Source organism: Ambystoma mexicanum, chromosome 2q, assembly GCF_040938575.1.
Source record: "Ambystoma mexicanum isolate Mex_15411 chromosome 2q, UKY_AmexF1_1, whole genome shotgun sequence".
In the NCBI taxonomy this organism is placed as follows: domain Eukaryota; kingdom Metazoa; phylum Chordata; class Amphibia; order Caudata; family Ambystomatidae; genus Ambystoma; species Ambystoma mexicanum.
Window position 1 is genome coordinate 638,812,867 of NC_090924.1, and position 27,994 is coordinate 638,840,860.

At 46.3% G+C, this 27,994-nt stretch overlaps 1 protein-coding gene across 11 annotated transcripts in view; it reads right to left on the reverse strand.

The window, feature by feature from the left end:
* Nucleotides 1–27,994, reverse strand: part of CIITA (class II major histocompatibility complex transactivator) — an 807,875-nt gene that overhangs the window by 400,408 nt on the left and 379,473 nt on the right. For all 11 annotated transcript variants that reach the window (XM_069647820.1, XM_069647816.1, XM_069647817.1 and 8 more), the window contains 2 exons: nucleotides 23,811–23,917; nucleotides 15,922–15,963 (listed from right to left, as the gene is read on the reverse strand). In XM_069647820.1, coding sequence (XP_069503921.1) covers nucleotides 15,922–15,963; nucleotides 23,811–23,901 — 133 coding nt within the window. In that variant the 5' untranslated portion in view covers nucleotides 23,902–23,917. The remainder of the gene's footprint in view (nucleotides 1–15,921; nucleotides 15,964–23,810; nucleotides 23,918–27,994) is intronic.

A 27,994-nucleotide genomic window follows, 5' to 3' on the forward strand; every position in this document is an offset into this window, starting at 1 on the left:
CCAGTCATAACGTGTGAAGAAAACTCAATGAGATTTGTTTACCCACCCACAGAAGGAAGAAAAAAAGACGTGTTGGTGGGAAGGATTTTTAATAAAACAGCAGCAAATCCAGGGCAAACATGTCATAAAACGTCTGTTTTTTTGATAAACAAGGACCAGTCAGAAAAAGTAAACGGAAACCTGGTAATTACAGAATTAAGGCTTGCGAAAGGTCTATCAAGCCAGAGCAAAAGTAAAAATGGACAAAACAATAATGAAAGCCTAGAGACAAATGGCTGCAAGCTGACTAGCGGATTTGATTTTGCAGGTCGCGAAGCACGCCTTACAGAACGTCTAAAAGCAGACTTTGAAGCAATGAAGAGTAAATTAGCAGAAAGCTTTACCGCAAACAACAAAGCCAAAGATAGCCAAGCACGTGCGGAGTCTCTTCAAAAATCTGCGAAGAACAAAGAACTTCTAAATTTACAAACAAGTCCTGAAGTACATGGCCGATTAGGGAGTCGTGATTCGAACATTGAAAGATTAATGTTTAGAAATCAAATCCACGGCACTGCTGTAATTACACCAAATGACAAACCGTATGTCTCTCAGGAAGAAAGGTGCTGCTTAAGAAACCCATTACAGCCGATGGTAAGCAGCTGAACGCCAGTCCAAGTGTCCTCTTCAGTCGATGTGAGTCCATTGCCGCAAATGACCACAGAAGTTCCAAAATGGGATGGACGTGCCATGGCAAGAGAGAGGAACGACTCAAAATACAACGACTTATAAAACGAGTCGTCACTCAAATCCAATTTGTCAACGGCGGCTGCAATACAAATTCATAACAATGTACTCGCTGCAACGTCGCTGGCACTGATTCCATTCATCAAACTGTATGAATCACTTCATGATGAACTACAAAATAATAGCGCGCAACTTAGTCATTTAAATGAAAAAATCAACAAAATGGAAATGGCAAATGCATTATTCACACAACAATTCGAAAACGAAGCGTCTAAAACTTGGACCCGGCACACTGAGCTAAGCGCACAGATTAAAAATGATTGTATGGAAAAAAATTCCTTACTAAAATCTTTAAGGTGTAGCTCAATGCATGGACCTTTGCATTCCAATAACGAGTCTCAAGTCTCCGCGAGCCTGAAAGAACCGGAAAAGATCATGGCAATTCAGCCCTCTGAAGGCAGAAATGGTGGTAATACGTCAAAAACACTAGAAATGTTTTTTTGATACAACAGATTCCCTGCGTCAATCGATCGAAACACAAGGCCAAAGACCTCACGAGAATGCCCACTTACCAACTGGGGAACCTCAGACGGGACAGGCGGGTGGCAGTAACTTGCCACCAGCTGATTTCATTGTTTCTGAGGAGTTGTCTTTGTCAAGGAAAACAAAAATCGTGACAATTGGTGAAGTAAATGCCGAAAAATCCTCGGGCTTGCCTCACTGTTCGACTGACAAACTAACTTATGGAATTTTTGGAGGTGCAGCAAAAAATATCATACATGTGGCCAAATCGGCTCAATCTAAGTCGGAAAAGCAGTGCCCAGCTAAAAAAAAAACTGAGAAAAAGAAAAACCTGGAGGTAACAAAAAAACACTCAAATGGTTCGCGAAAGTTCATACGAAACTTGCCTACCCCAGTCAAGCAAAGTCTCTTTGTAAGGGATAATCAAGTTCAACAAAAAGGACCGGAAAAAGAGAAAGCTCTAATAAAAATAACAGGAGTAACAGTTAAATCTGACACGAAAAATCCCAAAAAAAGAATGCGACTAGACTCAGACAATGTCTCCATCCAATCTGTTCTATCTTCGGGGGATCTCTGTGATCTTTCAACATATTCTGACGACTTTGAAAAAGAAAAGACGGCTGAATCCGAAGAGTTGGATGAAACATGTCACTCAATTACGAAGGAACCAAACGAAGGAACCGCTAAGCGACTTTTTATGCAATCAAAGGCAAAATTCGCAAAAAAAAATGAGCCTCAAAGAAAATCGGAAATTACAAAAAAGCAGCAAAGCTTATCTGGACCTAAGGACAGCCAAGAGTGGGACAGAGCGATAAAACATCATGTCTCATTAAATCCAAAACTTACACGAGCACAAACACAGACTAAATTACTTGCAGCGGAAAATCTTAAACAAACCGAAACAAAAGAACTGCAGGGCAAAATACGGATTGAAAACATATTCCATGAGGAAAACGATGTAAATCTAAACAGAGGCAATGTCATTCGATTACTGCATTCAGTGCCAATATTGAGAACAGTAACAACAAATGACTTTGGAATAGTGGAATACGTCTCAGAAGAACGAGGTGACCAAGTTCTACTGCACATAAATTCAAAAGCAGTATGAACAAACCATCATGGCGGCAAAAGATGAACTACTGTTTATGGGCTTCGAGATTTCGGATGAAGATCTACTGATTTAAAAAAATTCTAGAGCCTCAAACAATAGCAAAAATGCAAAAGATTCTAATGAACAGCGTGGTGATACTTTGAGGAATCAGTTGAAAGCCAATCGGTTTGATCCATCGCAAACAAGTGATGCGGAAACAAGAAAAAGAAAACATTAGCTAGACAACAACGACCGAGAAGGGCTGGTCACACTGATTTCATGGAACACCCGAGGTTTTCAACACCTATTTGATGACTTCCCAGTTGATTTGTCAGAAAAATGTTTCATCTGTTTACAGGAGACATGGTTACGAAGTCCACCTGTAAAGGACGGGTACCTGACACTGCTCAATCCAGCGGAAAAAAACGCTCAGGGTCGCCCATACTCCTCCCTAATCACAATGGTGAAAAACGGAACCACCTGGGGAGTTTGCGGAATTGAAAATCCAAACAGCTTTGTACAGGCAACATTAATTCACAAACCAAATGGTCAATTTACGGATTCAAAATATCTGCTCCTAATTAACCTGTATTGGAATCCAGTGAAGATCACAACTGAGAAGTTCATCCAATCAATAACAAATATAATTGATAAAAATCAAAGGAAATACCAAGAACTATCGATAATTATATGCGGTGATATGAACCTATAATGGTTCAATGATGAAATGAAGCTCATCTCATCACAAACAAAGGATACACAGAATATCATTGCAAGGAGAGTGGGTTGGGACAATGAAATGGACGCAAGAGACTGCGACATGGTAAATGGACAAGTAACTGTAGACATACCACCAATGTTCACCTGGAGAAACTTTGGCCACAAAAAGATCCTTGACTACATATGGACATCAAGAAATGTATGGACTAAGATCATAAAGTTACAAATTATCCAGACAGATCGAAGTGACCATGACGTCTTGGAAATGTCCTGGCCTTTAAGCCAGAAACCGGTGGTAGCGTTCTGCAAACAAATAGTAGAAGTAAATCAAGGGCGAAATCGGTTACGCTTAAAAGAAAATCAAATAAAAGGCCTAACAGAGGAGTATCGATCCCTATCTAACACAACAGCAAATCCGATAAACTATGTCGCCCTATTGCCTTACCAACAATTGAGCAATCCAAGGATCCTAAACAACAGAAAAACACACAGGCATGAATGGAGCAGACTAGTAAATGACCAGAAGAAACTGCTTAATAAAGAAATAAGAGAGTTAAAGCGGAATATGGGAGCGAATGCCGCCTCATATATTAAACAACGGCGACAAAAATACCGTAATTGGCAAAAATCATTTTCCTGTGCAAGAAATCAAGAACGTGGTGAGATGATGCTATCCTTGATTCAATCGAACAACGTGAGAGAGATTTGGCGCATTCTAAATAACAACAATGCAAATCAAACAGACGTGTTAGCAAATGGAGTCTCCGAGGGAGCCTGGCAAAATCATTTCAAAGGTGTTTTCGAACAATCGCATCTGGGCCTAATAACAGACACGAATAGTGAGTTAAAGCGATGGGAAGTATCGGAAACCGAGGACGACCTACAACATGCAATCTCCAAGTTAAAAAATTCAAGAGCAGCAGGGCCAGATGGCATCTCCAATGTAATGCTAAAAGCACATAAAACGGAATGGTCCATCTTCATTGCTATACTATTTGACAGAATTGCTAACCAAAAATCACTCCCAGTATCCTGGACCGAGGCGATTGTTGTGCCAGTTTTCAAGAAGGGGGATCGGACTGACCCAGTCAACTACAGGCCAATCGCCCCTCTTGATGCTATTGGAAAGATAATGGCGACCTTCCTCCAGCAAAAATTAACAACGTGGGCTACCAATAAAGGAATCATGGACTGCCGTCAGACAGGTTTTACTAGAGGAGTCGGGACGGAGATTCATCTGACTATAGTAAACCTACTGAAACTGGAAGCTTTACTGAAAAGCTCAAATATATTCCTTGCCTTTGTAGACATGCAACCGGCTTTTGATACAGTCAATCGTGAACTTCTATGGAGAAAACTTAAAAATTGGGGTTGCCCAGAAAATATTCTACATCCAATAATGGCCTTCCATTCAAAAACATCGATTTGTGTAAGGATAAATGGAAAGGGCGAATTAACTGAAGCAATAGCCACGAATAAAGGGGTAAAACAAGGTTGCCCTTTAGCTGCAATCTTGTTTAAACTATTCATTGCAGATATCCTGGATGCCTTAACAAACATACACTGTTTCTCTCCAAAAATAAATGGTCACCAAATTTGGTGCATAACTTATGCAGATGACCTGGTTTTGATTGACAAAACTCAAATAGGGTTACAGCGACTAATATCAGGTTTACAACAATACATGGAGAAAAATGACCTAAGAATCAACGTAAAAAAGACCAAAATAATGAAGTTTGGCCCGGCAAAAGGAAAAAGAAATCGAGACGTCAAATGGAAGATCGACAACGAAGAAATCGAAGCAGTGGGTGAAATACGCTATCTGGGAGTTCTAATAAATAAGTCAATTCGAGAAAGAAATTTGGTATTAAACCTGTGGCAACTAATGAAAACGTTCGCTCTACAAGGGGCGCAAATCCACACCTTGTTTGGAAACTTCAGTTTAATCCCAGTGTGGCGGTTTTATGTGCAAAAGGTAGTCCCTGGAATCACATATGGATCAGAAACAGGATGGAACCTAGACCATACAATTTGGGCACAACTAGAGGGAATCTTCTGGCGGCGAGTGTTAAGACTACCGAATTATATCTCAATCACTGTAATAAGGTACGAACTTGCGTTAGAAGAACTATACGGCTGCGTCGTCTGGAAATCCCTATCGATCCTATGAAAAATGCAGAAACCTGCATATAAGATATTAGTGCCAAGAGATAATTTGGGATATACTGGACTACTCAAGACCTGGACAAAAAAGCTAGAGGAAGTCCTAAAGGTGAGCGACATCAAGATCGAAACTTTGCTAGACCAGCCTCAAATCGCAAAGAAAAAAATAAAACAATGGTTTTGGATTCAAAATCTGTCCAAACACAAATATCTATCGACTGCTCTGGACCATAGTCTTGTAATGAACAAATTAGATAATCTGCCACAATATTTGCAGAAATTTCCTTCTCGTCATCATCGAAATAGATTCTTAAGATTGTGTCTAAATGCCATAAAAACAAAACAAATGTTAGTGGCATGTCACATTGAAAAATCAGATGACAGCAGTTGCAGATTCTGCAGGACTAACATAGAATCACTTAAACATCTAATCACAGAATGCCCAGAAGGTAAGATCTTAAGGTCAATCCACCTAAAACAATTTGCCCCAATAAATGACAACATGGATGAATGGTGGCTAAGAATCTTAGGTGGAAGTTCAGTTCATCTGACGTGTTCAGTAATAAACTTTCTGAAAGCCTTCTTAGACATTGAAACTTAAATCTGGGCTTGTGAATTGTGATGGAGGATGGTTGTTTTCTTAAAGGTTATGATAAGAAATGTGTTGTGATAAAAGTTTGATTCAAACTAAAAATTACAATAAAAAAAAATGTTTTTGTCTATCAGTGATCTTAAGACAGAATGTGATCCCACCCATGATGGTGGAGGATAAGACTGTTATGCAATGGAAATTGAGCAGGCTAGTGGTACCAGAAATATGTAAATACCATCACCCAGAAACGTTTTCTACATATAGGCAGGATGCTAAACACACTATGGTTTTATCACATTTGACTACAGATTGAAGGACATTCATTAACTGTTAGTAAAAATGAGGTTGTATCTTTTATACGATTCATACTAGAATGGTTTATTATGATTAAGTTATGATTCTATTTTTTAGAGATTATTACCACTTAATTACATCTATGGCACAAGGTCAGGTAATATGGTGCTTGACAATATTAGGGCATTTGCTTCATTTTTTTAAAAATAAAGTTTTGCATGTGGTAATAATGAAGATTGAATTGGATTGGAATAATGTATTTACTGTTTTTGGAAAATACCATGCTAGCAGTGGGTGTAACATGTCTTCAGACCTGTAGTAAATTGATGATATAATTGCAGATTAGTATTTAATATTATTACGATTAAGGGACTTCTTACATATGCAATGAGTTATTTTATGTGCTTAGGAAGTTTAGACGTTCTTTACTCCTAAAGAAGTGAAATATCTGAAACGTGTAGAGCCTTGCATTACAACATGTGGACCGTGGGCCCAATGCGACCCTTCAAGACATTGTTTATGGCCCTTCAAGAAACATGAATTTAACATTATGTGTTGCCGGTCCTAAAGTCAGTCTGCCCGTCTGGGGCAATGCCATTAAAAGACTATGGGCCTCATTCATGGAAGTGTTTTATAATAGCGCAATCCCTTAGGAAAAGGTTCCATGAATCAGGCCCTATGTATCATGTGTTACAGTAAAAAAAATAATAAATAAAAAACACATGTTAAAACAGAGGTTCTTTACATTCGAAATTCACCCTGATGCTCCTAGTACTCACTCATTCCCATGAATAGTTCGGCCCACTGTATGTGACTTGTGTGTTACATTCGGCCCTTAAGTGAAACAAATTGTGCAACCCTGTTGTGGAGCATTGGTAATTATGGACTTATGTTTATACATTATGAAAAATCCTTATGGAATCATTAACCTACTAGTCCTATTACCTATCTGTATTTATTTTTAAAAGTGTGATTTTGTGAAACAACAGTTGCTTGTTAAGTGACAGTAATTTCGCAGTTTATTAAGAAAGTAATATTATGTATGATTTGAATTATTATCATTTTGAATAAAAATATAATCTAAGTCCTGGGGTCACGTAGGTTGTTCAACTGTGTTCTTCAAAGTGTACTATATCATATAATAAGTGAATTTCATTTTGCTTAGATCCTGGGTGAAGGATCTACTTGCAGTAAGGACTGATAGTTTAACTTTAATTATTAGTCACTTTAAGACAAGTCTTTAATGCTAATTATACAAAGAGTGTGCAAATCACAATTGAATCAGCCCGAAAGGTAATCTCATTATGAATCCCTTGATATCTCTAGAACAAGAAAATCCCTATGTTCACTGTGTTACAGAAGGACAACTCATTTTGTGCTTGCTGGACACAGTAGCTACCAAATCAACCAAACAGTCTGACTGCTTCCCCGATATCACTTTTTCTCCCATTAACAGTAAGACAGAAGGCATTTCTAATACACCAATGCCTTATCCCGTCACTAAGCATGTACCTCCCATATGGTGTTAGGATTGGCATGTGGCTCAACCGATACAAGTTGGGGAACCCTAAAGTTTCAGAAATTGAGTGCCAGAGCATCGGACCCCTCAGTTGCCACTAAAGGCTCTATCGGGTTTGATATCTGTAGTAGTAGGGACACAATAATTCCCCCTTGTTGAAAGGAAACCAATACCCACTGACTTAATATTGATTCCGCCTCCTGATACATATATTAGACTAGAACCCAGGTTAGGGTTGGCATGTCAGTTTGGAATTGATGTCTTAGACCCAAATTTCAGAGGCAAAGTTAAGTGGTGCAACAAAACCACAGGAAGAAGCCCTTCCATGTTTACTAAGGTCATAAAATTGCTCAAGGGGTGTCAAAAGCCTCTACTTCTGAGGCACTTAATACAATTGAGTCCCCCTCCACCTCACCTGTTTCTTCTGATGATGAGAGTTGTTTCCTGCCCTTCTTTCTCCAGTCAGATAGTTTTTTCCAGAAGAGATACAGCCTTCCTCGGATGGAAGCCGCTATGCCGCCGGACTCAATATGACAGGCAAAGGACTCCCTTCCAAGAACGCCAGAAAAGAGGAAAGAGCCAATGGCTAAAAAAACCTCTTGAAGAAATGGTTTTGCATAGTTTGTTTGTAGAATAGACGATCTTGAATGAAGAGTGAAAATTTGTGAAAGGTCCCGTTGGACTGGATAGTCTATGAGTAGGTGGGTAGGCAATCCAAGTATACAATCTGCAAATGGTTGCAGTTGAGGACAGCAATATCCCCCGTGCTCCGGTAGCGCTAAGAGCGGCAACAAGAGAGAACAGAGGCAGCTGCAGCGTTCTGCCAAACGGACGTGGGAAAAGAGAAGAGGAGCAAAAGGTAAACAGAAGGGAAAAGCAAGGTGAGTAAGAAAGTCAGAAGAAAAACAGTAATCATCGAAAGGGTACCGCCAAGAGCGGAAGAAAAGTCAGGAAAACAAAAAACGAGGAGCGCAACACGAAAGGGGGATGGAGCGGGAGAGCCACCATCAAGAAAGAAACAAAGCCGATCCAGCCCCAGTAAATGGAGCGAGACCCGTGGGAAGGAGAGCTGGTTGCGGAATAAGAAAAAAACACAGCAAAGATGTAGAGGAGAGGGAACTAAAGGAATAATAACGCCAAAAGGCTTGGAGTAGAAAACTTAGCGTCAGACCCAAAAGCAAAAGTACTGGTAGGGTTGCAACGCAAAGACAGAAGTGAGGGACGTACTTAAGAAGGATGGAAACAGCCAAGGAGGCCAAAAGACTAGAACATTGCAGGTGGCAACGTGGAGAGCGTAGTGGGACATTTCAATGGTGGCAAAACCTCCAGGTGTTCCACAGGCGCCAGGATGAGGCCTGTGACAGTATGCCCCCTTCCAAGGTGCGGACAACCTGGTCTGCTTGGGTGTAGACGATGGTAAATACGAACCAATCTGGGTATATGTACCTGCAAAACGGGTTCCCAGGAATCTTCCAGGAATCTTCTGTATGGGGATATCCTTTCCAGTGAACCAAATATTCAAGACGCCCTTTCCTGTATCTGGAGTCCATGCTCTTCGTGACCTCATATTCCTCAGGAACAGTATTAACAGGAATCCCTGAGGAGGGAGTAGAATGCTGATAGGGATCCCCCTGGTATTCTTTGAGCAAGGAAGAATGAAACACGGGATGGATGCATTTCATTCGCCTGAGCAGTTGTAGGCGGTAAACCACCAGGTTGAGTCTTTTCAAAACGGGAAACGGGCCCACGAAACAAGGTGATAGTTTTGAGGGTCGCAACCAGCGTGGCAGGTACTTTGTAGAGAGCCAAACCATGGTGCCATTGGTCCAGGTAGGTGAACTCTAGCGATGAGGGTTGGTCTGAGCACGATACCGGGCTTCACTGTCTTTTAGACCCTCACTAGCAACCATACTGTTGGGACACCGAGCCGGGGAGATAAAGACGGTCATTTTCGAATATCAGCCCATCACATCTGCAGACTATATCCTGTGGTGTGGTCTTGGGGGGTGAACTAGCATAACCTGTGGCCTCTCTCACTTTCTGGAGGAATGTTGAAACCTGACACACAATTCTGTTGTGAGGCACAACATATTCCGGTCGATGATCAGAGGAGAGACCTGGTATGGGGATCCTGGAAAGAGAGTCGGCCAAGACGTTCTTGCTACCCGGCAGGTAAGAGATGGTAAAATCATATTGAGCAAAGTAGTGGGCCCATCTGGCCTGCCGGGAATTGGCACACTCCATCTATTGGATCACTTTGATATTTTTGTGATTGGTTCAAAGAAGAAAAGGATGGGCAGCGCCTTGAAGTAGATGACGCCACTACTCACAGACGGTGTTCATGGCTAGCAGTTCCTTTTTGATCACAGAATAGTTGGTTTGACTAGGGTTTAGGGTCTTTGAAAGGTAGGCCACTGGTGTTCCACGCCTTTGTGCTCTTGTAGCAAAGCTCCCCCTATGGCTGCTGCCGATGCGTCGGCTTCAACGATAAATGGGAGAGTCTGATCGGGTTGGCGAAGAACCGGAGCGGAACAAAAAAGCTTTTTCAGATGTACAAAGGCTTCTTCTGCCTTTCCTGACCAGGCAAACGGAGTGGTGGTCTTCTTAAGGAGAGCTGTGATAGGGAGAACCACATCTGAAAACCTTGGTATGAACTTTCAGTAAAAATTGACTAGGCTCAAGAATCTCTGGATCTCATTGACAGAGGTGGGAGATGGCCAATCCAAAATAGCTGCCACCTTCCTGGGGTCCATCTGTACCCCATGCTTGGACAGGATAAACCCTAGGTAGGGCACCGTGGAAGCCTTAAATATGCACTTCTCAGGATTAACCAATACGTGGTGTTCTTTGAGGCGATGGAGGACCTGGTGTAGATGTTCTCTATGACTTTGAGTGGAAGTAGAGAACACCAAGATGTCGTCAAGGTAAACAATGGTATTGTGGAACAGCAGATCTGAAAGGATTCGGAATAGCGGGCGCATTCACCAAGCCAAATGGCATCACGCTGTACTCGTAGTGTCCGAACGGGGTGTGGAAAGCAGTCTTCCACCCATCCCCCGTCCAGACACGCAACAGGTGGTACGCTGGTCTTAAATCCAGCTTGGAAAATATAACGGCCCCCCGGACCGCCTCCAAGATGTCCCTGATTAACGGCATGGGATACCTATGCCTGACGGTGACCCGATTAAGACCCCTGTAGTCTATGCATGGTCTTAATTCATGGGTGTCTTTCTTGGGGATAAAGAATAATGAAGCCCCGGCTGGTAGCGGGATGGCTGTATAAAACCGGTGTCTAGGTTGGAATCGAGGTAATTCCGAAGCACTTCCTTCTCCTTGAGGGAAAGAAAGAACATGCGCCCAAAGGGAATGAGAGAAGCAGGTAGTAAGTCAATGGCGCAGTCCTCAGGTTGGTGGGGTGGTAGCCCCTGTGGATCTTTATCCAGAAAAACCTTGCTAAAGTCAAACAGATCGGTAGGTATCAGGTGGACACCGAGTGGCATCAGAGAAGAGGGTGAGTCGTCCACAGCCTTTACTGTCTGATAGTTGCAACTGGACAACCAACACTTGCGATAGAATCCAGAATTAAAGGGTATTTGATTCTTGGACCAGCCGATTGTCAGGTTATGTTTTCGTAACCAAGACACCGCAAGAATCACTGGAAAGTGTGCAGCCCTTATAAGATCGAACTGGATAGTTTCCTTATGTTGCAGAACCGACATGTTCATCACGTCGGTGGTGTGGGTAATCAAACCGGAGCTAAGAGTTGTGCCATCCACACCTTCAACCTTTTGGTCTTCTTCCTTCTCGATCCGTTGGACTCCCGTCTTGTTAGCCCAAAGTATGTCCATAAAATTGTCAGCAGCCCCGCAATCTATGAGGGCCAATGTGTCAATGGTCCTTTGTTTAACCAGCACCTGAATGGCTTCCACCATCAGTCTGTTATCTTCCGTGGGAGCGGTGGAAAAAACAGTCATTGAATTGTAGGGGCTGGAAGAATAACCTCGGACACTCGTCCCTTCTAGTTCCGAGGATGCTTGTTTCCCGGGCGATGAGGAGGCACCTCAGGACATTCACGAAGAAGGTGCTGACCAGATCCACAGTACATACAGAGGCTGTTCACCTTACGCCTCTTTCGTTCATCTGGGGTAAGCAGGGCTGTGGTGGCTCCGATCTGCATCAGTTTGTCTTTTGGAGGGCGGAGTGAGGAGGGGGATGGAACTGAAGACTCTGCAAGAAACATTGGAGTACGTCCTTTTCTTGTTTCCAACTTCCGCTCGGACATACCAAAATCAATCTGCAGGGTGGAGGATAACAACTCAGAAAAAGAAGCAGGTCTTGGGGATTGGGCTAGTTCGTCTTTAAGTTCTTCACGTAGCCCTGCCTGAATATGGTATATTGTGCAGCTTCAGGCCACCCTGTGTCAACGGCCACTCATTTAAATTGCGTAATGTACGTAAGTAAATCAGAAGGACCCTGTCGGATGTCGAGTAGTTCTTCGCTGGCTACCTGGGAGGACTCCTGTCTCTCGAAGGCTTGTTTGAATTGGGTTGTGAATGCACCGTAGTCTTGCAAGACAGGACTTGCGCTGGTCACAAGTGGAGTAGCCCAGGCAAACGCATTACCCGTCAGGTTAGAGATCAAAAAACCTATTCGAGCTTGATCCAAGGCATAGGTCTGTGGCCGAAACATGAAATGAATGATACAGGCCTCCATAAACTCTTTAAACCTTCTGGGAGACCCATCATACTTGCCAGAAGCCAATGGCATAGGAGGGAGTTCAGCACGTTGTTGATCCCGGGTGGTAATCATCTGTCACAGAGTATTGTTTTCAGCCTTCAGTGTTTGGACCTCCTGAGAAAGGCCCTGTAAAGCATTGATCAATTCCTGAACTTGCTCTGCTGTAGCCATGTTGGAATTTTCTTGGCGTTGCAAGCTGTCAAAAACCTCTACTTCTGAGTCACTTAATACAGTTGAGTCCCCATCCTGCTCACCTGTTTCTTCTGATGGAAGCCACTTTGCCGCCATACTGAACATGACAGGCAAAGGACCCCCTTCCTGGAACACAAGAAAAGAGGAAAAAGCCAATGGCTAAAAAAACCTCTTGAAGAAATGGTCTTGCAAAGTTTGTTCATAGAACAGATGATCTTGAATGAAGAGTGAAAAGGCAATCCGAGTATCCAATCTGCAAATGGTTGTAGGTGAGGACAGCAAAATCCCTGTGCTCCGGTAGCGCTAAGAGCGCCAGCAAGAGAGAACAGAGACAGCTGCAGCGTTCGGCCAAACAGAAGAGGGGGAAAAGAAAAGAGGAGCAAAAGGTAAACAGAACGGAAAACCAAGGTGAGTAAGAAAGGCTGACGAAAAAATGGCAAGTAATTATAGAAAGGGTACCGCCAAGAACGGAAGAAAAGACAGGAAACAAAGAACGAGGAGAGCGACACGAAAGCGGGGCAGAGCAGGGAGAAGCGCCGCCAAGAAAGAAACAAAGCCGAACCAGCCCTGGTAAACGGAGCGAGACCTGTGGGAAGGGGAGCTGGTTGCGGAATAACAAAAAACCACAGCAAAGACGTAGAGGAGAGGGAACAAAAGGAATAAGCACGCCAAAAGGCTGGGAGTAGAAACTTAGTGTCAGACCCAAAAGCAAAAGTACTGGTAGGGTTGCAAAGCAAAGACGGAAGTTAGGGGCGTGGTTAAGAAGGATGGAAACGGCCAAGGAGGCCAAAAATACTAGAACGTTGCAGGAGGCAACGTGGAGAGCGTAATGGGACTTTTCAATGGTGGCAAAACCTCCAGGTGTTCCATAGGAGCAAGGATGGCAGGCGTGTGTCAAGGGGTGATTGAGAAGTCAATGCTTCCCAGAGTAGCAGAAAAAGGAGACACTGAATGGGAGACCCAGGATTTCAGGGCGGCGAAGGAAGCTTCAAATTATTCCCTCTCCTCTGAGTCTGAAAGAGAAAGTCATGGAGACCCAAATGCCCCTCAAGATTTAGCCATGGCCCAGAGAAAGGACCCCTATCTAAATAAAGACATTTCACAAGTGGGATTCGAGATTATTTGACCCAATCGAACCAACAGGCCCCACTGGTTCTGCCTTTGGCATTCACCTGATCTAAGAACCTCTGTGTCGTACCTTTCAAACAAGTTTTTTGCCGCGATGCACCGACTGAGCATGTTGTTGCATCGGCTCAAACAAGAAGTCATTGCTGCGCCTGCACTATTTGAAATGCGCTTTGAACTGCCAGCCTCTCCGTTACTGATCTTCATCCACAGTCTTGCAGACCCTGGGTCCTCATCGAACTGAGACCTTCGAACACCGAACCACCCGACTCAGACCACACATTCAGTCACTAGCATCTTTGCCATCGAACACAGATTCAGTTCAATGTCATTGCATCCCCAGCTGAGCCCGTCACCGGCTTGGCTCGAACTAACCCATTATTGCAGGACCTTGTCTCGAGCCGCTAGAAGCATTGCGCCACTTCTCAACCTGATTCAGTAGTTACCAAATGCCTCAGACTGGATCGACATAGAGTTTCCACCTCATCAAACTGCACATCGGATCATCAGGATCACATTTTTTATCCCTGGGCAGACCCTAACTTGAACGGCTGGAGTGTCACATGCCAACCCTAACCAACAGTTACCACGTATGGAACTGGACCTGATCTTCAACCCGACCCTGGTGAGCCATCCAAACTGCATTGCTCAAACGCCACCGTCAAAATTCTCTAAACTCCCATTTTGAACGTGCACACCGCCCTTTCCCCACTTTGGATAACACAAATCAATGCACCCAAACGTGGCTTGATCGGCTTGCACAGCACCCACATGCCTGGCTCAACGCTGCTAAACCACTAAGAAACGTAAAGAGGTATTATTGATTATTAACTACCCTTTGGTCTAATTTTGGGCCCTAGAGGCTGGTTAGGTTACTTTAATCCCTTTTTGCACCAGAACATATCCTTTTTACAAACATTGTGGTTTTACTTGGCTTTCACCCCTGATTAATTCTAAAGAGTGCTGCATCTTTGTATCTATGCATATCCTCTGTTCTTTCCTCAGGGACATGTTTTGGTCATGTTTTTCTATTTCAATATTTCAATATATTATCATTAAATATTGCATATGATGTGTAATAAAGTATATATTTTTTTTTATAGAACCTTGATTGGACATTCCATTATTTTGAACTGTTATTCTTTGCTGTTTGGGTTGCTACAGGATCACATTCACACCCCTCTTGAGAGAATAACTTCCCCCTTCCCTTAGTCTACGATACCTCAAAAAGCAAAGGAGTTATGTCTCTTAACTGTGCCTGTTTTACCTTTATGATTGGGTTGGCTATTGGTTTGTAGATGTGTGAGGGTTGAGTAGGGGCTTTAGTCTCGGCTCATCTTTTTACTCCTGCAGGTCAGAAGTCAATTTGTTACAATGTGGCTTTATAGAAGGGCTAGAGAGGGCCTGGAAAAGAGAGTCGTTTTTGATCATCACAGGTGCTGTGGTTGCCACACTCGGCACTGGTGCCTGTTAATACCACAATGGTCGTGAACAACCCAGACGTCTGGCTGGACCTGAGACTGTGACAAGACAAGAATGTTAACAGGCATTTAGCTAAGATCAAAGCGAAACCTGACAACTCTAACAAAAGACACGTTCTTTACCATTTATGCACAAAAGAGCTGTGGAAAAACAAAGGTTCATGGCTTGCTGGGTTAGAAAATAAAACACACATTTAATTGTTTTTTCAAAACCACATATTCAATATTTTGTAATCTCAAAAAACATGAGTATGAAAAATAATCAATTTGATTTGGAATGGCATCATAGAGCTGCTTGTCTTTAAATGAGATTGAATGCTTTTTCATTTTTTTTTTAATTCACATTTTTGGTCTTAGTATATACATATACACATTTTAACCAGCATGGACATTTAACTTTGAAAACTCATGATTTGGTGTCCAGTAAAAGACAAAGCACACTCGTGTTGTGCTGTCCTTCATCTAATCTGATGTTTTGTCCAAAAGGCATGAGCTGCCAAGTATGTGCTAGCCCCTTGCAGCATAAACATCTTGTGCTCAATACAAGAAAGGGCCCTCTGGCAGACCCGTTTTATCGAATAGTTTAATATTGCATGCCTTTCCAAACCTAATCTCCTGCAGGAGATGGACTCTGCAAGATCTATAGAAAATATGACATTTTGTGAATTGTATAATACAAGAGATATATAACACGTCAACCATAAAAAAAACATGAAAGACGGACAATTAAGTGTAGCCTTCTATTAAGTATAAAATTCTGTACCATGATGTACGATATAGTCTTCCAGAAAATTCCGAAGGTTACCTAAAAAACACAAAATCAGACCAATTTGTGAATGTAGCAATATACGTTCAAAAAGAGATGTTGGTAAATGTAAATGATCTCCAACAGACAACTGTACATGCGTTCTAACAAGCCTACAAGAGTACTTTTTCTTATTAAATTATAGTTAGATTATTTTGTGTATGTTATGTTGTGGTTCCAGGCATTTTCCCTTTCCAGTAGTTCTTTGAAACAACAATCAGTGTGAGCAGATAAAGAAAAGTTAACGAAAACGTAAGCTGCATTTTCAAAGAAGCCAAACGCCATGGGAAAATAGTACAATAATTAAATGGAAAGAAATCGGCGCTCGAAAACAAATCAGTAGTCATTGCACTATATATGCAAATGAAATCTACATGTATAACGATGAGCAATTGATGAATACAGTCTGCAAAAAGTGTATGATACATCAACCTTCAGAAAAGCCCTAACCAATGCTCAACTCACACCACATTCATTTCTGTTCAGATCATTTAATAAGTGAGTTAATAATAAGGAATAAGGAACAAGTTACTTACCTGTAACTGTTGTTCTCCAGCATGGGTCTGGCATGGATTCACATGCTCATGAATATTCCCCGTCGTCAGGCTGGGAATCCTCGGTAAAGAAAAAACCAGTATCAGTTTTGTTTCTGATCTGTCTTTCGTAGTAGTAACCAATCACTGGTCTCTGCGTCATACTGACCACAGCCAATGACTGCCCTCTACCTAAGCACCGCCTCTGGCAGCCATCTTCAGATTTGGAAGCACGTGAAGTGGCAGTATGACCAAGTGAAGAGCCGCAGAGGGGTAGGCGGGAGGGTTCGCATGTGAATCCATGCCAGACCCATGCTGGAGAACAACAGTTACAGGTAAGTAACTTGTTCCTTCTCCAGCATGGGGTCTGGCATGGATTCACATGCTCATGAATAAAGAATACATAGCAGTACACACATGCACAACCACGGGAGGTGGCAAAGGCTCAACATTAAGCATTACATCAAACCCAACATTAAGCATCTTACCTCCTCACCATGCTCACCTCAGGGGAACAGGTTGCGCAGCACTGCTTGGCCGACCCTGGACTCCTCCCTGGAATCCCGATCGACGCAGTAGAATTTCGTGAAGGTGTGAGTCGACCTCCACGTAGCAGCCCTGCATATGTCCAGCAGGGGCACACCAGAAAGGAACGCCGTGGTGGCTGCGATCGCTCTGGTGGAATGGGCTCTCGGACGGCCAGGCAGCGGTCGGTTTGCCAACCAATGACAGTACATGATACAGCCGGAGAGCCATCTGGAAATGGAAGCCTTCGAGAGAGCCTTCCCCTGATTGACAGGTCCGAAATTCACAAAGAGTTGTGACGTCTTCCGAAAACACTTCGTGCAGTCCACGTAGAACTTCAGCGCTCTAGCCACATCCAGCGAGTGCAAAGTCCTCTCAGCCGGCGACAAAGGCGACGGGAAGAACACAGGCAACACCAAGGGTTCGTTGAGATGGAAGTCCGACGGTACCTTGGGCATGAAGGAGGGGTGCGTCCTGAGCACTACCCTCGTGTCGTGAAAAGTCAAGTACGGGGCCTTGCAGGAAAGGGCCTGGATCTCTCCCACCCGTCGTGCGGAGGTGATGGCCACAAGAAACGCTGTTTTCCACGACAGAAACTTCAACGGGGCCGAGTGCAGAGGCTCGAACGGAGGTCCCATGAGTTTGGTCAGCACCACGTTGAGCTCCCACGCCGGGGCCGGAGCCTTCACCGGCGGGAACGATCTGAACAGTCCCTTCATGAACTCTTTCACCAGACGATGAGACCACAGGGACGTCCGCCCCGTGGTTCTGGTGTATCGGGAGATCGCAGCAAGATGAATCTTGATGGACGCGTGTGCCAGTCCAGCTTTGGCCAGCGTCAGCAGGTACGGCAGTACCTGGGGAGCCATAATCCGTAGAGGGTTAATCTTCTGTGCGTGGCACCAGACAGAGAACCTCTTCCATTTGTGTCCGTAGCATTTAAGAGTCGAGGACGCCCTGGCCTTTGCAAGAACCTCTCTGCAGTCGGCCGGTATGTCGTATCCTCCAAACTCTAGCGCTGCAGGAGCCAGGCCTGCAAGTTCAGCGATTTTGGGTCGTGGTGGAGGATGGTGCCTCCTTCCCTGGAGAGTAGATCCGCGTCCACCGGCAGCCTGATTGGCGGGGACGCTGATAAGTCCAGAAGGTCCGGGAACCATATCTGCCTCGGCCACGCAGGTGCGACGAGGATCATCCTGCACCGTGACCTCTTGAGCTGGTTGACGAGCCGGATTAGCAGTGGCAAAGGAGGGAACGCGTAGAGGAACAGGCCCTCCCAGGGGAACGAGAAAGCATCGCCCATGCTCCTCGCCTGGGGAAACCTGCTGGCGAACCTCCGGCACTTGGAGTTCGTCGCCGTCGCGAACAGGTCGATCTGTGGTGTGCCCCACTGTCGGAAGAGGCGATCCACTAGATCCTGCCGTAGTTCCCACTCGTGGCACGAGCGCAGCTCCCTGCTGAGTGAGTCGGCGATGGTGTTTTTTATCCCTGCCAGATGAAACGGCACCAGAAACATCCTTTGGGCGACGGCCCAATGCCACAGGTCCTGCGCCTCCTTGGACAGTGCTGGGGACATGGTTCCGCCCTGTTTCCTGATGTAAAACATGGTGGTGGTGTTGTCGGTGAAGATCCTCACCACCTTGCCCTTGAGGGACGGAAGGAAGGACCTGAGGGCCCAGAACACTGCACGGAGCTCCAGGACGTTGATATGGAGGGACTTCTCCGTCGGGAGCCAGAGGCCTCTCGCGTGCAGATTTCCGGTGTGCGCTCCCCACCCTTCCAGGGAGGCATCCGTGGTCACTGTCTACTGGTGGTCTGGGGTCTGGAAGTCCATGCCCGCCGTCAGATGCGCGCGGGTGCCCCACCACCGGACCGCTCGGCGGAAACTCTCGTCGAGTGTGATCCTCTCCTCGAAGCCGCCCGTCGTTTGGATCCAGCGCGCGTCCAGGAACTCCTGCAACGGGCGCATTCGGAGCCTGCACATGGGAACGAGGTAGATGCAAGAGGACATCATTCCGAGGAGGGACTTGATGGACCTCACCTTGGCCGCGTCGGAAACCAACATCCGCTGCACCTTGCCCAGGATGGACCTGGTCCTTTCCTCCGACGGGGAGGCCAGAAGGGACACTGTGTCGAGCTTCGCTCCCAGAAACAGTGCGTTTTGCGCGGGTACCAGGTGGGACTTGGCGTAGTTCACGGAGAATCCCAGGTCCGTGAGAAGTTGGACGGTCCTTGCCGTGTGCTCCACGGCGAGCTCCCTCGTCTTGGCTCGGATGAGCCAGTCGTCCAGGTAGGGGTAGACGTGGATCCCCTCGCGGCGCAGCTGCGTCACCACCGGTGCAAGGCACTTGGTAAATACCCTGGGTGCCGACCGTAGTCCGAAGGGGAGGGCTTTGAACTGGTAGTGACGCCCTTGGACCACAAACCTGAGGAATTTTCGGTGCCCCTTTAGGATGGGAATATGGAAGTAGGCATCCTCCAAATCCAACGACGACAGGAAGTCTCCTTCCTCCAGCTGACCCAGGACGTGCTGGAGGGTGACCATCCGGAACTTCTGCGCCTTGATGAACTTGTTCAGACGTCGCAGGTCTAGGATGGGGCGCCATCCTCCCGTCTTCTTCTTCACGAGGAAGTATCTTGAGTAAACTCCGGAGCCCCGAAGCCTCTTTGGGACGAGTTCGATGGCGCCCTTCCTGAGCAACGCATTTACCTCCAGGAGAAGCTGAGGGACGTGAAGCTCTTTCCTGGCCACGGGAGGGACGCGCGGGCACCTTCTTTGAAACTCGAGCGCGTGGCCCCGGGCTAAGGCGTCCAGCACCCAACGGTCGGTGGAGATGGACTCCCACACGCTGACGAAGCTCGCCAGCCGGCCTCCCACCGGGGTGCTTCGGTGGGGGCCCGACCCCACGGCCGGTTCAATCCTGTTTCGACGAGGCTTTGCCGCCTTGACCTCCTTGGCGACGACGGTGGGGTCCTCCAGACTTGCCTCGTCCTCTGTAGGCCTCCTGAGACGACGAGCGGGCCGCTTGACGGTAGGTGGAGAAACCGCCGCCGGAACCTTTGGAGGCGCCCTTGCCTCCGCTGCTCCGAAAGGGCGTCCGTCGTTGCTGTAGAACCCCAAGGGCCCGGGCCGTCTCAGTGTCCGCTTTAATGGCCTGAAGGGAATCGTCCACTGTTTTCCCAAACAGGTTGTTCCCATCGATCGGCATGTCCAGGACTCTGGTCTGTACGTCTTGACGGAAGTCCGTAGCCTTGAGCCATCCACGCCGCCTAAGGCACACGCCGTTGCCCAACTGGCAAAACCCAGTGTCGGCGATGTCCGTCGCAATAGTGATGGCGTGGTCCGACGCCACCTCACCTTCCTGTAGGATCTCCAGGGCATCCGCCCTCTTGTCGTCCGGTAGGAAGTCCAGCAGGGGAGCCAGTTTGTACCATAGCTCCCTGTCGTAGCGGGCCACGATAGCCAAGGCGTTGGCCGCTTTAATCGTCATCGCTGCAGACGAGATGACCCTGCGTCCCATAGCGTCCAATTTCTTTCCCTCGCCGTCTGGTGGGGAAGTCGATGTGGAGGCCGCACCCCCCCCCCCGCTTTCTTCCTGGCCGCCGCGGAGACGACGGAGTCCGGGGTAGGCTGCGCCCGGAGGCACAGGGGGGCCGCGTCCGGGACCCGGTACTTCTTCTCGTACCGGTCTCTTCTAGCTGGCGTCGTGGAAGGGTTCTTGAGGAGGGCGAGGCCCTCATCCCAAATGTCGTCCAGTAGAGGCACCGCGAGGACCGTCTTCCTCTTGGCCTCGCGCCGTTGATAAAGGAATCCTTCCTTTTTCTTCTCCTCAGGGCAGAGTTGGAAAAGCTCGGATGCCCTGGCGATCATGGAGTGGAACGATCCAATCTCGTCGGGCGGAGAAGCCCTGGTGGGAGGTGACGACGGGAGATCCTCGTCGTATACCTCGTCGTCCGTACCCATCGCTGCCGTGTCAGTCCCCGTATCATCCCCTCGGGTGGACGGGGAGGAGGGCTGGACGGGTCGCGACGGCTGAAAAGGAGGTAGAGGGTGAATCCTTCTTTTCTTGGGAGGGGGAACACCAGAAGGTCCCGGTTCATTCGGTGCCCCTTCCTCCGTCGGCAACGGTAGTCTCGTCCTTATCTCTCAGCATAAGGACTGTATAGCCAACAAAATGGCCGCCGGGTTATCTTGCGGCGCTGGCAGAGGGGAATCCGACGGGCGATCAGGGGCCCCGTCGGCACCCTCGACGCTGTCGTCGTCACCTGCGTCGGGATCCATCCCGACGGGCCGGTCTTCATCCACGCCAAGGCCGTGGTTTAAGACCTCGATCAGCTCTTTCTCTGAAGCCGAATCTACGATGACGCCCTGCCCCCCCTTTTTCTTCCCCGCCGGGGATTTCACGGGGGTCCTATCGATGGGCACAAAAGAGGACTCCCTCCGAGGTGGCAGGGAGACTCTGAGCCCCGAGGTCGCCACCACTGGTGTAGCCTCCACAGGCTGAGCCAGGGCCGCCGCGACAGTATCGATAGAGGGCTTGGCCGGATGGATTAAGGCCTTCACCACCTTAGTTGCGCTCACCGCCTTATCCTTGAGGGGGGGGACACTGCCTCGCTCCCCCTCCGATGGGGCCTTCGAGCTCGACCGGGGCCTCTCCAGGAGCTTCGCCGGGTGCTCGCCCTTCCTCTTACCCGACCCAGAGCGTTGGCTCGTGGCTGAAGGTGCCGGGGAGGGTGCGCCCTGCCTGGCGCCCGTAGAGCCCGACCGTTCGGCGCTCCCGGTGCCAGCGGACTCGCGGTGCTTGGCCTTGTGTTGGACCCCCGTCGCCGGGGCGTCCTCAAAGGTCTTAGAAGACCGCTCGGATTTCTTCCTCTTCTTCTCGCCTGACGGGCTCTTCCCTTCCAGCCAGTTGGCGAGGCGTTGGTGGCGGTCCTTCATGGTCCGCTCCGACATATTGCCGCAAAACGCACAGTCCTTTTCCACGTGCGTCTTGTCCTCATGTAAGCAGTAGAGACAAAAGGAGTGTTCGTCCTCCTGCAGCTGGCATCCAGGGCAGACCCTGAACAGCTTTCCGGGCGTCGAGCTTCCCTTCTCCTGGGCCATGTCTGGGCCTGAGAAGCTTCTGGAGTCTTCCAAAACGTAGCTCGACAAAATCTTCACCCTTGAGGGGCGCAGACGAATCCGACACGGGTCCCCGTTGATCGGATGGAGAGTCGGTGGAGCTTGAGGCTCTTTTGACCGGAAAAAACGAAGTTTTGATAAAAAACGTGAAAATAATAGCACTAACGCTCGAGAGCAATAGCACGAGGATCCCAACACATGAACGTGCGGTAAGAATCTGAAGATGGCTGCCAGAGGCGGTGCTTAGGTAGAGGGCAGTCATTGGCTGGGGTCAGTATGACGCAGAGACCAGTGATTGGTTATTACTACGAAAGACAGATCAGAAACGAAACTGATACTGGTTTTTTCTTTACCGAGCATTCCCAGCCTGACGACGGGGAATATTCATGAGCATGTGAATCCATGCCAGACCCCATGCTGGAGAACAGGAAAATATGATTTTAGTGGTGAATACAGAAACACATCTGAATATTATCCATAATACATTCATTTCATATAGAGTGATCTTAAGTCCATTCACTACTCAAGATATGCATTCAGAAAAGCCTTCTCTACAGAATCCCAGCCCAATGTGTTTCGGTCATCAGACCTTCTTCCGAAGCATGTAGGGCTACAAGAGAACATTTTGATCATCTTCTTAAGAAGACAGAGAGGGACAGAGAGAAGAGACAGCGAGAGTGAGAGGTAGAGGTAGATAGATGCATAGATCAAGAGGCACAAATCCACACAGGCAGAGAGAGAGCATCAAAGGAGAGCAGGGTTGGAATATGAGAGAGAAAGAGAGATGGGAATGGTGGTGAGGGGGAAGATCGGGACAAGTGCCAGAAGAAGAGGAAAATGAGGTGCTGCATGAGCAAGAAGCAGACCACACTTGTGGTAAGCAAGAGAGGGGAGAGTGTGTGTGAGCGAGAGAAACAGACCAAGCGAGAATTCAACATAGGGTGAGAAAGAGAGAGTATGTGAGAAGCGAAAAGGGAGAAAAGGGGAATCAGTGAAATATGTGCAAATACAAAGAGACACAGGGAGGAAACAAGCAAACCATTGGAAAGAAGGCATCAATAGAAGAAATGGGAGTGAGAGGAGATCAGGTTGTGTAAAGACACAGAGAGACAGTGGCAAAGAGACACACAGAAAGGGATAGGAGGATATGAAAAGGGTGCACAGGATGGGAAGAAAGGCGAGAAAGGAAAGCAGTCTAACATAGAGCTACAGCAAGATAAAGTGGCAAAAAGACAAGGCGATCGTGATATTGAGAGAGACAATTGGGGGAATCAGCCACAAACAGAGAAAACAAGGTGTGGAAGAAGAGCTAGAGAGAGAAAGCAAAGCAAGCAAGGGCAACAGGTACAAAGAGAAGAAGGAATGATTGGGTGTGTTGAAGAGATTTACATACTGGGAATATGAGGGACACCAGGGAACAACAGAGACAGAGTAAGTGAGAATATGAATATAGGAACGAGGTCTGTTTCTCAATGGCTTCCATCAATCAATAAAATAAAAGAAAAGAAACCACTTCTACTACTATCTCACCTCCCAAAAGAAGCGGCTACCGTTTAAAGAGGTAGAACTGCCTGTTTTCAAACTTTCCATCTCCGATTCGAAACCTATCCCATGGATGTTTATGGAAAATATTGCAGGTTTTAGCCTAGCTACTGCATGTGCCCACTCACCGTCTGAGAGTCCGCTTTCTGCCAAAAAGGGATCATGGTCACTCTGAAACAGGCCACTGTTGCAGCTCTCTATGCACAGTGGCATATCCATGGCGCGAAGCAGGTACCTGGAAATACAACCAGAAATGATTGGATCATTTGGAAAAAGTCACTTTCTAAGAACATCTAATTGATATGAGTATTTCATAAAATAACAGCATGTGGATGCAGATTATTAAATTATCCAGATGCATGCAACACCAGTACAAGCTGCATTCCTTCGATATACTCCTTCGTTACAACTGAAGTACGGCTATTGCAGAATTGGCTTACAATTTTCAGGCCTTCTGACTCCTCAGCCTGTTTAATGAAGGAAAGCAATGAGTACCTCAAGCCGCACTGTGTTAAATAAAAACACCATCACCAAAGTGAATTTACAAAACGATCAGATAACGGAACCAGACTACAGCATCCATCATACTGTCACAATATATTTAATTGTATTTTAATCATTGTGTGCTTTTTCCAAGCAGGGATACATCAAGGAGCAAGGGTCATGATGTGCCCTTCAGCGTATTTCCTGCTATACTTCAGAATCAAACTTTCAGGGTCCCGCAGTTGCCGTTAGCAAGAGGGTCTGTCTGGCAGTATGGTTTGTATGTATGTGTGTATAAAGAGTTATAGAGCGCAACAAAGGCCCTAAAGCATTGAGGCGCTAACACACAACTGTTAGGGGGAGAAAGCAATTCACTCAGAACTCAAAGAGAAATGTCTTCAGATTCCTACGAAACTGAAGATGATCAGTGGTATCATGGAGCTCCCTCGGAAGAGAGTTCCACATAGTCGGGGCTAATACAGAAAAAGATCGTCCTCCTGCTTGCTTCCTACGGAACCTTGGAATATCAAGCATAGTTTGAGAGGATGACCGAAGTAGTCTCGCCGGCTGATAAAGAGTCATTTTGGAGTGAAGGTATCCCACACCAGAGCATGAATGGCACAGTGTACCAAGCAGAGCGTTTTAAACTTGATTCAGCTGCCCAGTGGAAGCCAATGCAGCGGACGGAGCAAGGCCAGAGAATGCAAAAGCCTCCGAGCTCTGAGCGCCAATCTGGCTGTTGTGTTTTGTAAACTCTGCAAGCACTGAAGCAGTGCAGCAAGGAGCCCCAGATAAATGCCATTACAACAATCGATGGAACTCATATTAGAGGAGGTAACCACCAAGGTCCAAGACTCTGGTGGAAGAAGAGGGAGAACTTTTCCTAAAACTTTCAGTTTAACAAACACAAGCTGACACACAGAGAAAATGTGGGCATCCCTAGATCCAGATACAAGCAACTTCACTCCTAAACTCTTAACCGCCTGAAAAGGCTCAGGACAAGACCCTAAAGACACTGGTCAGAAGTCAACCCTCCATGCGGCTCCAGTAGGCAGAGAACCAACCATGGTATGGTGGGGAATATAAATATGTAAAAACACAGCAATCAATGTTCCTTTCGCAGCTACTTGAAAGACTCATGCTCCAAAAGAAGTCCTTCTGGAAAAGGAAACCAGATTAGGATTTGCCTCTGATGAGTGTTCAATCACTGTCAAGAATGTATGGTGCCACGAAATGGCTGCTTTGTCACAGAGGGCACCTTGTAAACCAGTTATTAATAAATAAATACAAAAATCACATATGTGAATCCACATCTGCATATATCTCATTTAATATCCCTTTCGTTGTCCAGCCACATCCACAAGCAAACTATTATTTTTATGTTATGTCATTGATTATAGCAAGAACCTAGTTTAAGCGCAATGGTGTGCTATATAATGGGAGGGTGCCAGAATTGGGATTGGCATTTTATACATTAACACACTATTGTTGACGGAGGGAGGGCAAGGATTTTAATTCGCCTGGCAGGTATTGTTGAAAGAGCCCATCTTTTAGTGTTTCGCGGAACTGGACGATGCTGGGGGCATTTCAATCCTTTGCTGGGCTTGAGCTCCAGATGATCGGGGCATGGCAGGAGAAGCACTGCTTGCGAGACTTCTCTTTACACACTTGCTTGGACTCCAATCTTTCATAGTTTTGCTACGTGAGGAGTGAGAGCCTCCAGAGGTGTGGAGTTTTGCCACCAACCATGTTAGTGTTCTGTTTGAAACTATTTTGTACTTGATATATGCAATGTTGAATATGAACCCAGTGCAGAGGCAGAGGCAGTGGAGCTTGCACAGTGTAGGGGAGATATGGTCACATTTTTGGGCATGTGTAATGAGACAGGCTACAGTGTAGTGGGATGTCTTAAGGGGCCTTACCCATGGTTGGAAACCAAGTAACGAGAGTGGTTCTCCCGTCGATGTGAGAGCATGATGGCTTGGGCGACCATGTGGAGATCATGCAGGGGTATGAAGGGTACGATTTCTTTTTGCAGAGTCTGGAGATCTGTAGCCACGTGGATTGCACCTTTTTGGCTGTTTACTTTTGGAAGGAAATGCTACTGTCAACAATAAAATGCAAGGATTTAGCCGAGTTTGACGTCACTGAGGTGAATCCTTCCAGGCGCATGTCATCCAGGCATTGCTGCATGAGTTTGTTTTTGGGGGAGGGCGGCTGGTGAGGATGAATTTGTTCTTAGTGGGGCTCAGTTTGAGGTAGGCATTTGACATCCAGGCTTGGATGGTGACCATGCATTCACAGACGCGAGCAATGTCTTGGGGGCCACTGACCTTAACATACTGCTGAGTGTAGTCATCGTACTGATGGATGGCTATGTTGAGGTCCTATGTAGAGTTCTATGTTTAGACTGAAAAAGCTTTAGGGAGATGGAACTTTGGAGGAACCGACATGTGAATGAGTGTCGGTTGAATCTGATTGAGACCTTGGAATATTAAGCATAGTTTGAGAGGATGACCGAAGTAGTCTCGCCGGCTGATAAAGAGTCATTTTGGAGTGAAGGTATCCCACACCAGAGCATGAATGGCACAGTGTACCAAGCAGAGCGTTTTAAACTTGATTCAGCTGCCCAGTGGAAGCCAATGCAGCGGACGGAGCAAGGCCAGAGAATGCAAAAGCCTCCGAGCGCCAATCTGGCTGTTGTGTTTTGTAAACTCTGCAAGCACTAAAGCAGTGCAGCAAGGAGCCCCAGATAAATGCCATTACAACAATCGATGGAACTCATATTAGAGGAGGTAACCACCAAGGTCCAAGACTCTGGTGGAAGAAGAGGGAGAACTTTTCCTAAAACTTTCAGTTTAACAAACACAAGCTGACACACAGAGAAAATGTGGGCATCCCTAGATCCAGATACAAGCAACTTCACTCCTAAACTCTTAACCGCCTGAAAAGGCTCAGGACAAGACCTTAAAGACACTGGTCAGAAGTCAACCCTCCATGCGGCTCCAGTAGGCAGAGAACCAACCATGGTATGGTGGGGAATATAAATATGTAAAAACACAGCAATCAATGTTCCTTTCGCAGCTACTTGAAAGACTCATGCTCCAAAAGAAGTCCTTCTGGAAAAGGAAACCAGATTAGGATTTGCCTCTGATGAGTGTTCAATCACTGTCAAGAATGTATGGTGCCACGAAATGGCTGCTTTGTCACAGAGGGCACCTTGTAAACCAGTTATTAATAAAATAAATACAAAAATCACATATGTGAATCCACATCTGCATATATCTCATTTAATATCCCTTTCGTTGTCCAGCCACATCCACAAGCAAACTATTATTTTTATGTTATGTCATTGATTATAGCAAGAACCTAGTTTAAGCGCAATGGTGTGCTATATAATGGGAGGGTGCCAGAATTGGGATTGGCATTTTATACATTAGCACACTATTGTTGACGGAGGGAGGGCAAGGATTTTAATTCGCCTGGCAGGTATTGTTGAAAGAGCCCAGCTTTTAGTGTTTCGCGGAACTGGACGATGCTGGGGGCATTTCAATCCTTTGCTGGGCTTGAGCTCCAGATGATCGGGGCATGGCAGGAGAAGCACTGCTTGCGAGACTTCTCTTTACACACTTGCTTGGACTCCAATCTTTCATAGTTTTGCCTCCAGAGGTGTGGAGTTTTGCCACCAACCATGTTAGTGTTCTGTTTGAAACTATTTTGTACTTGATATATGCAATGTTGAATATGAACCCAGTGCAGAGGCAGAGGCAGTGGAGCTTGCACAGTGTAGGGGAGATATGGTCACATTTTTGGGCATGTGTAATGAGAC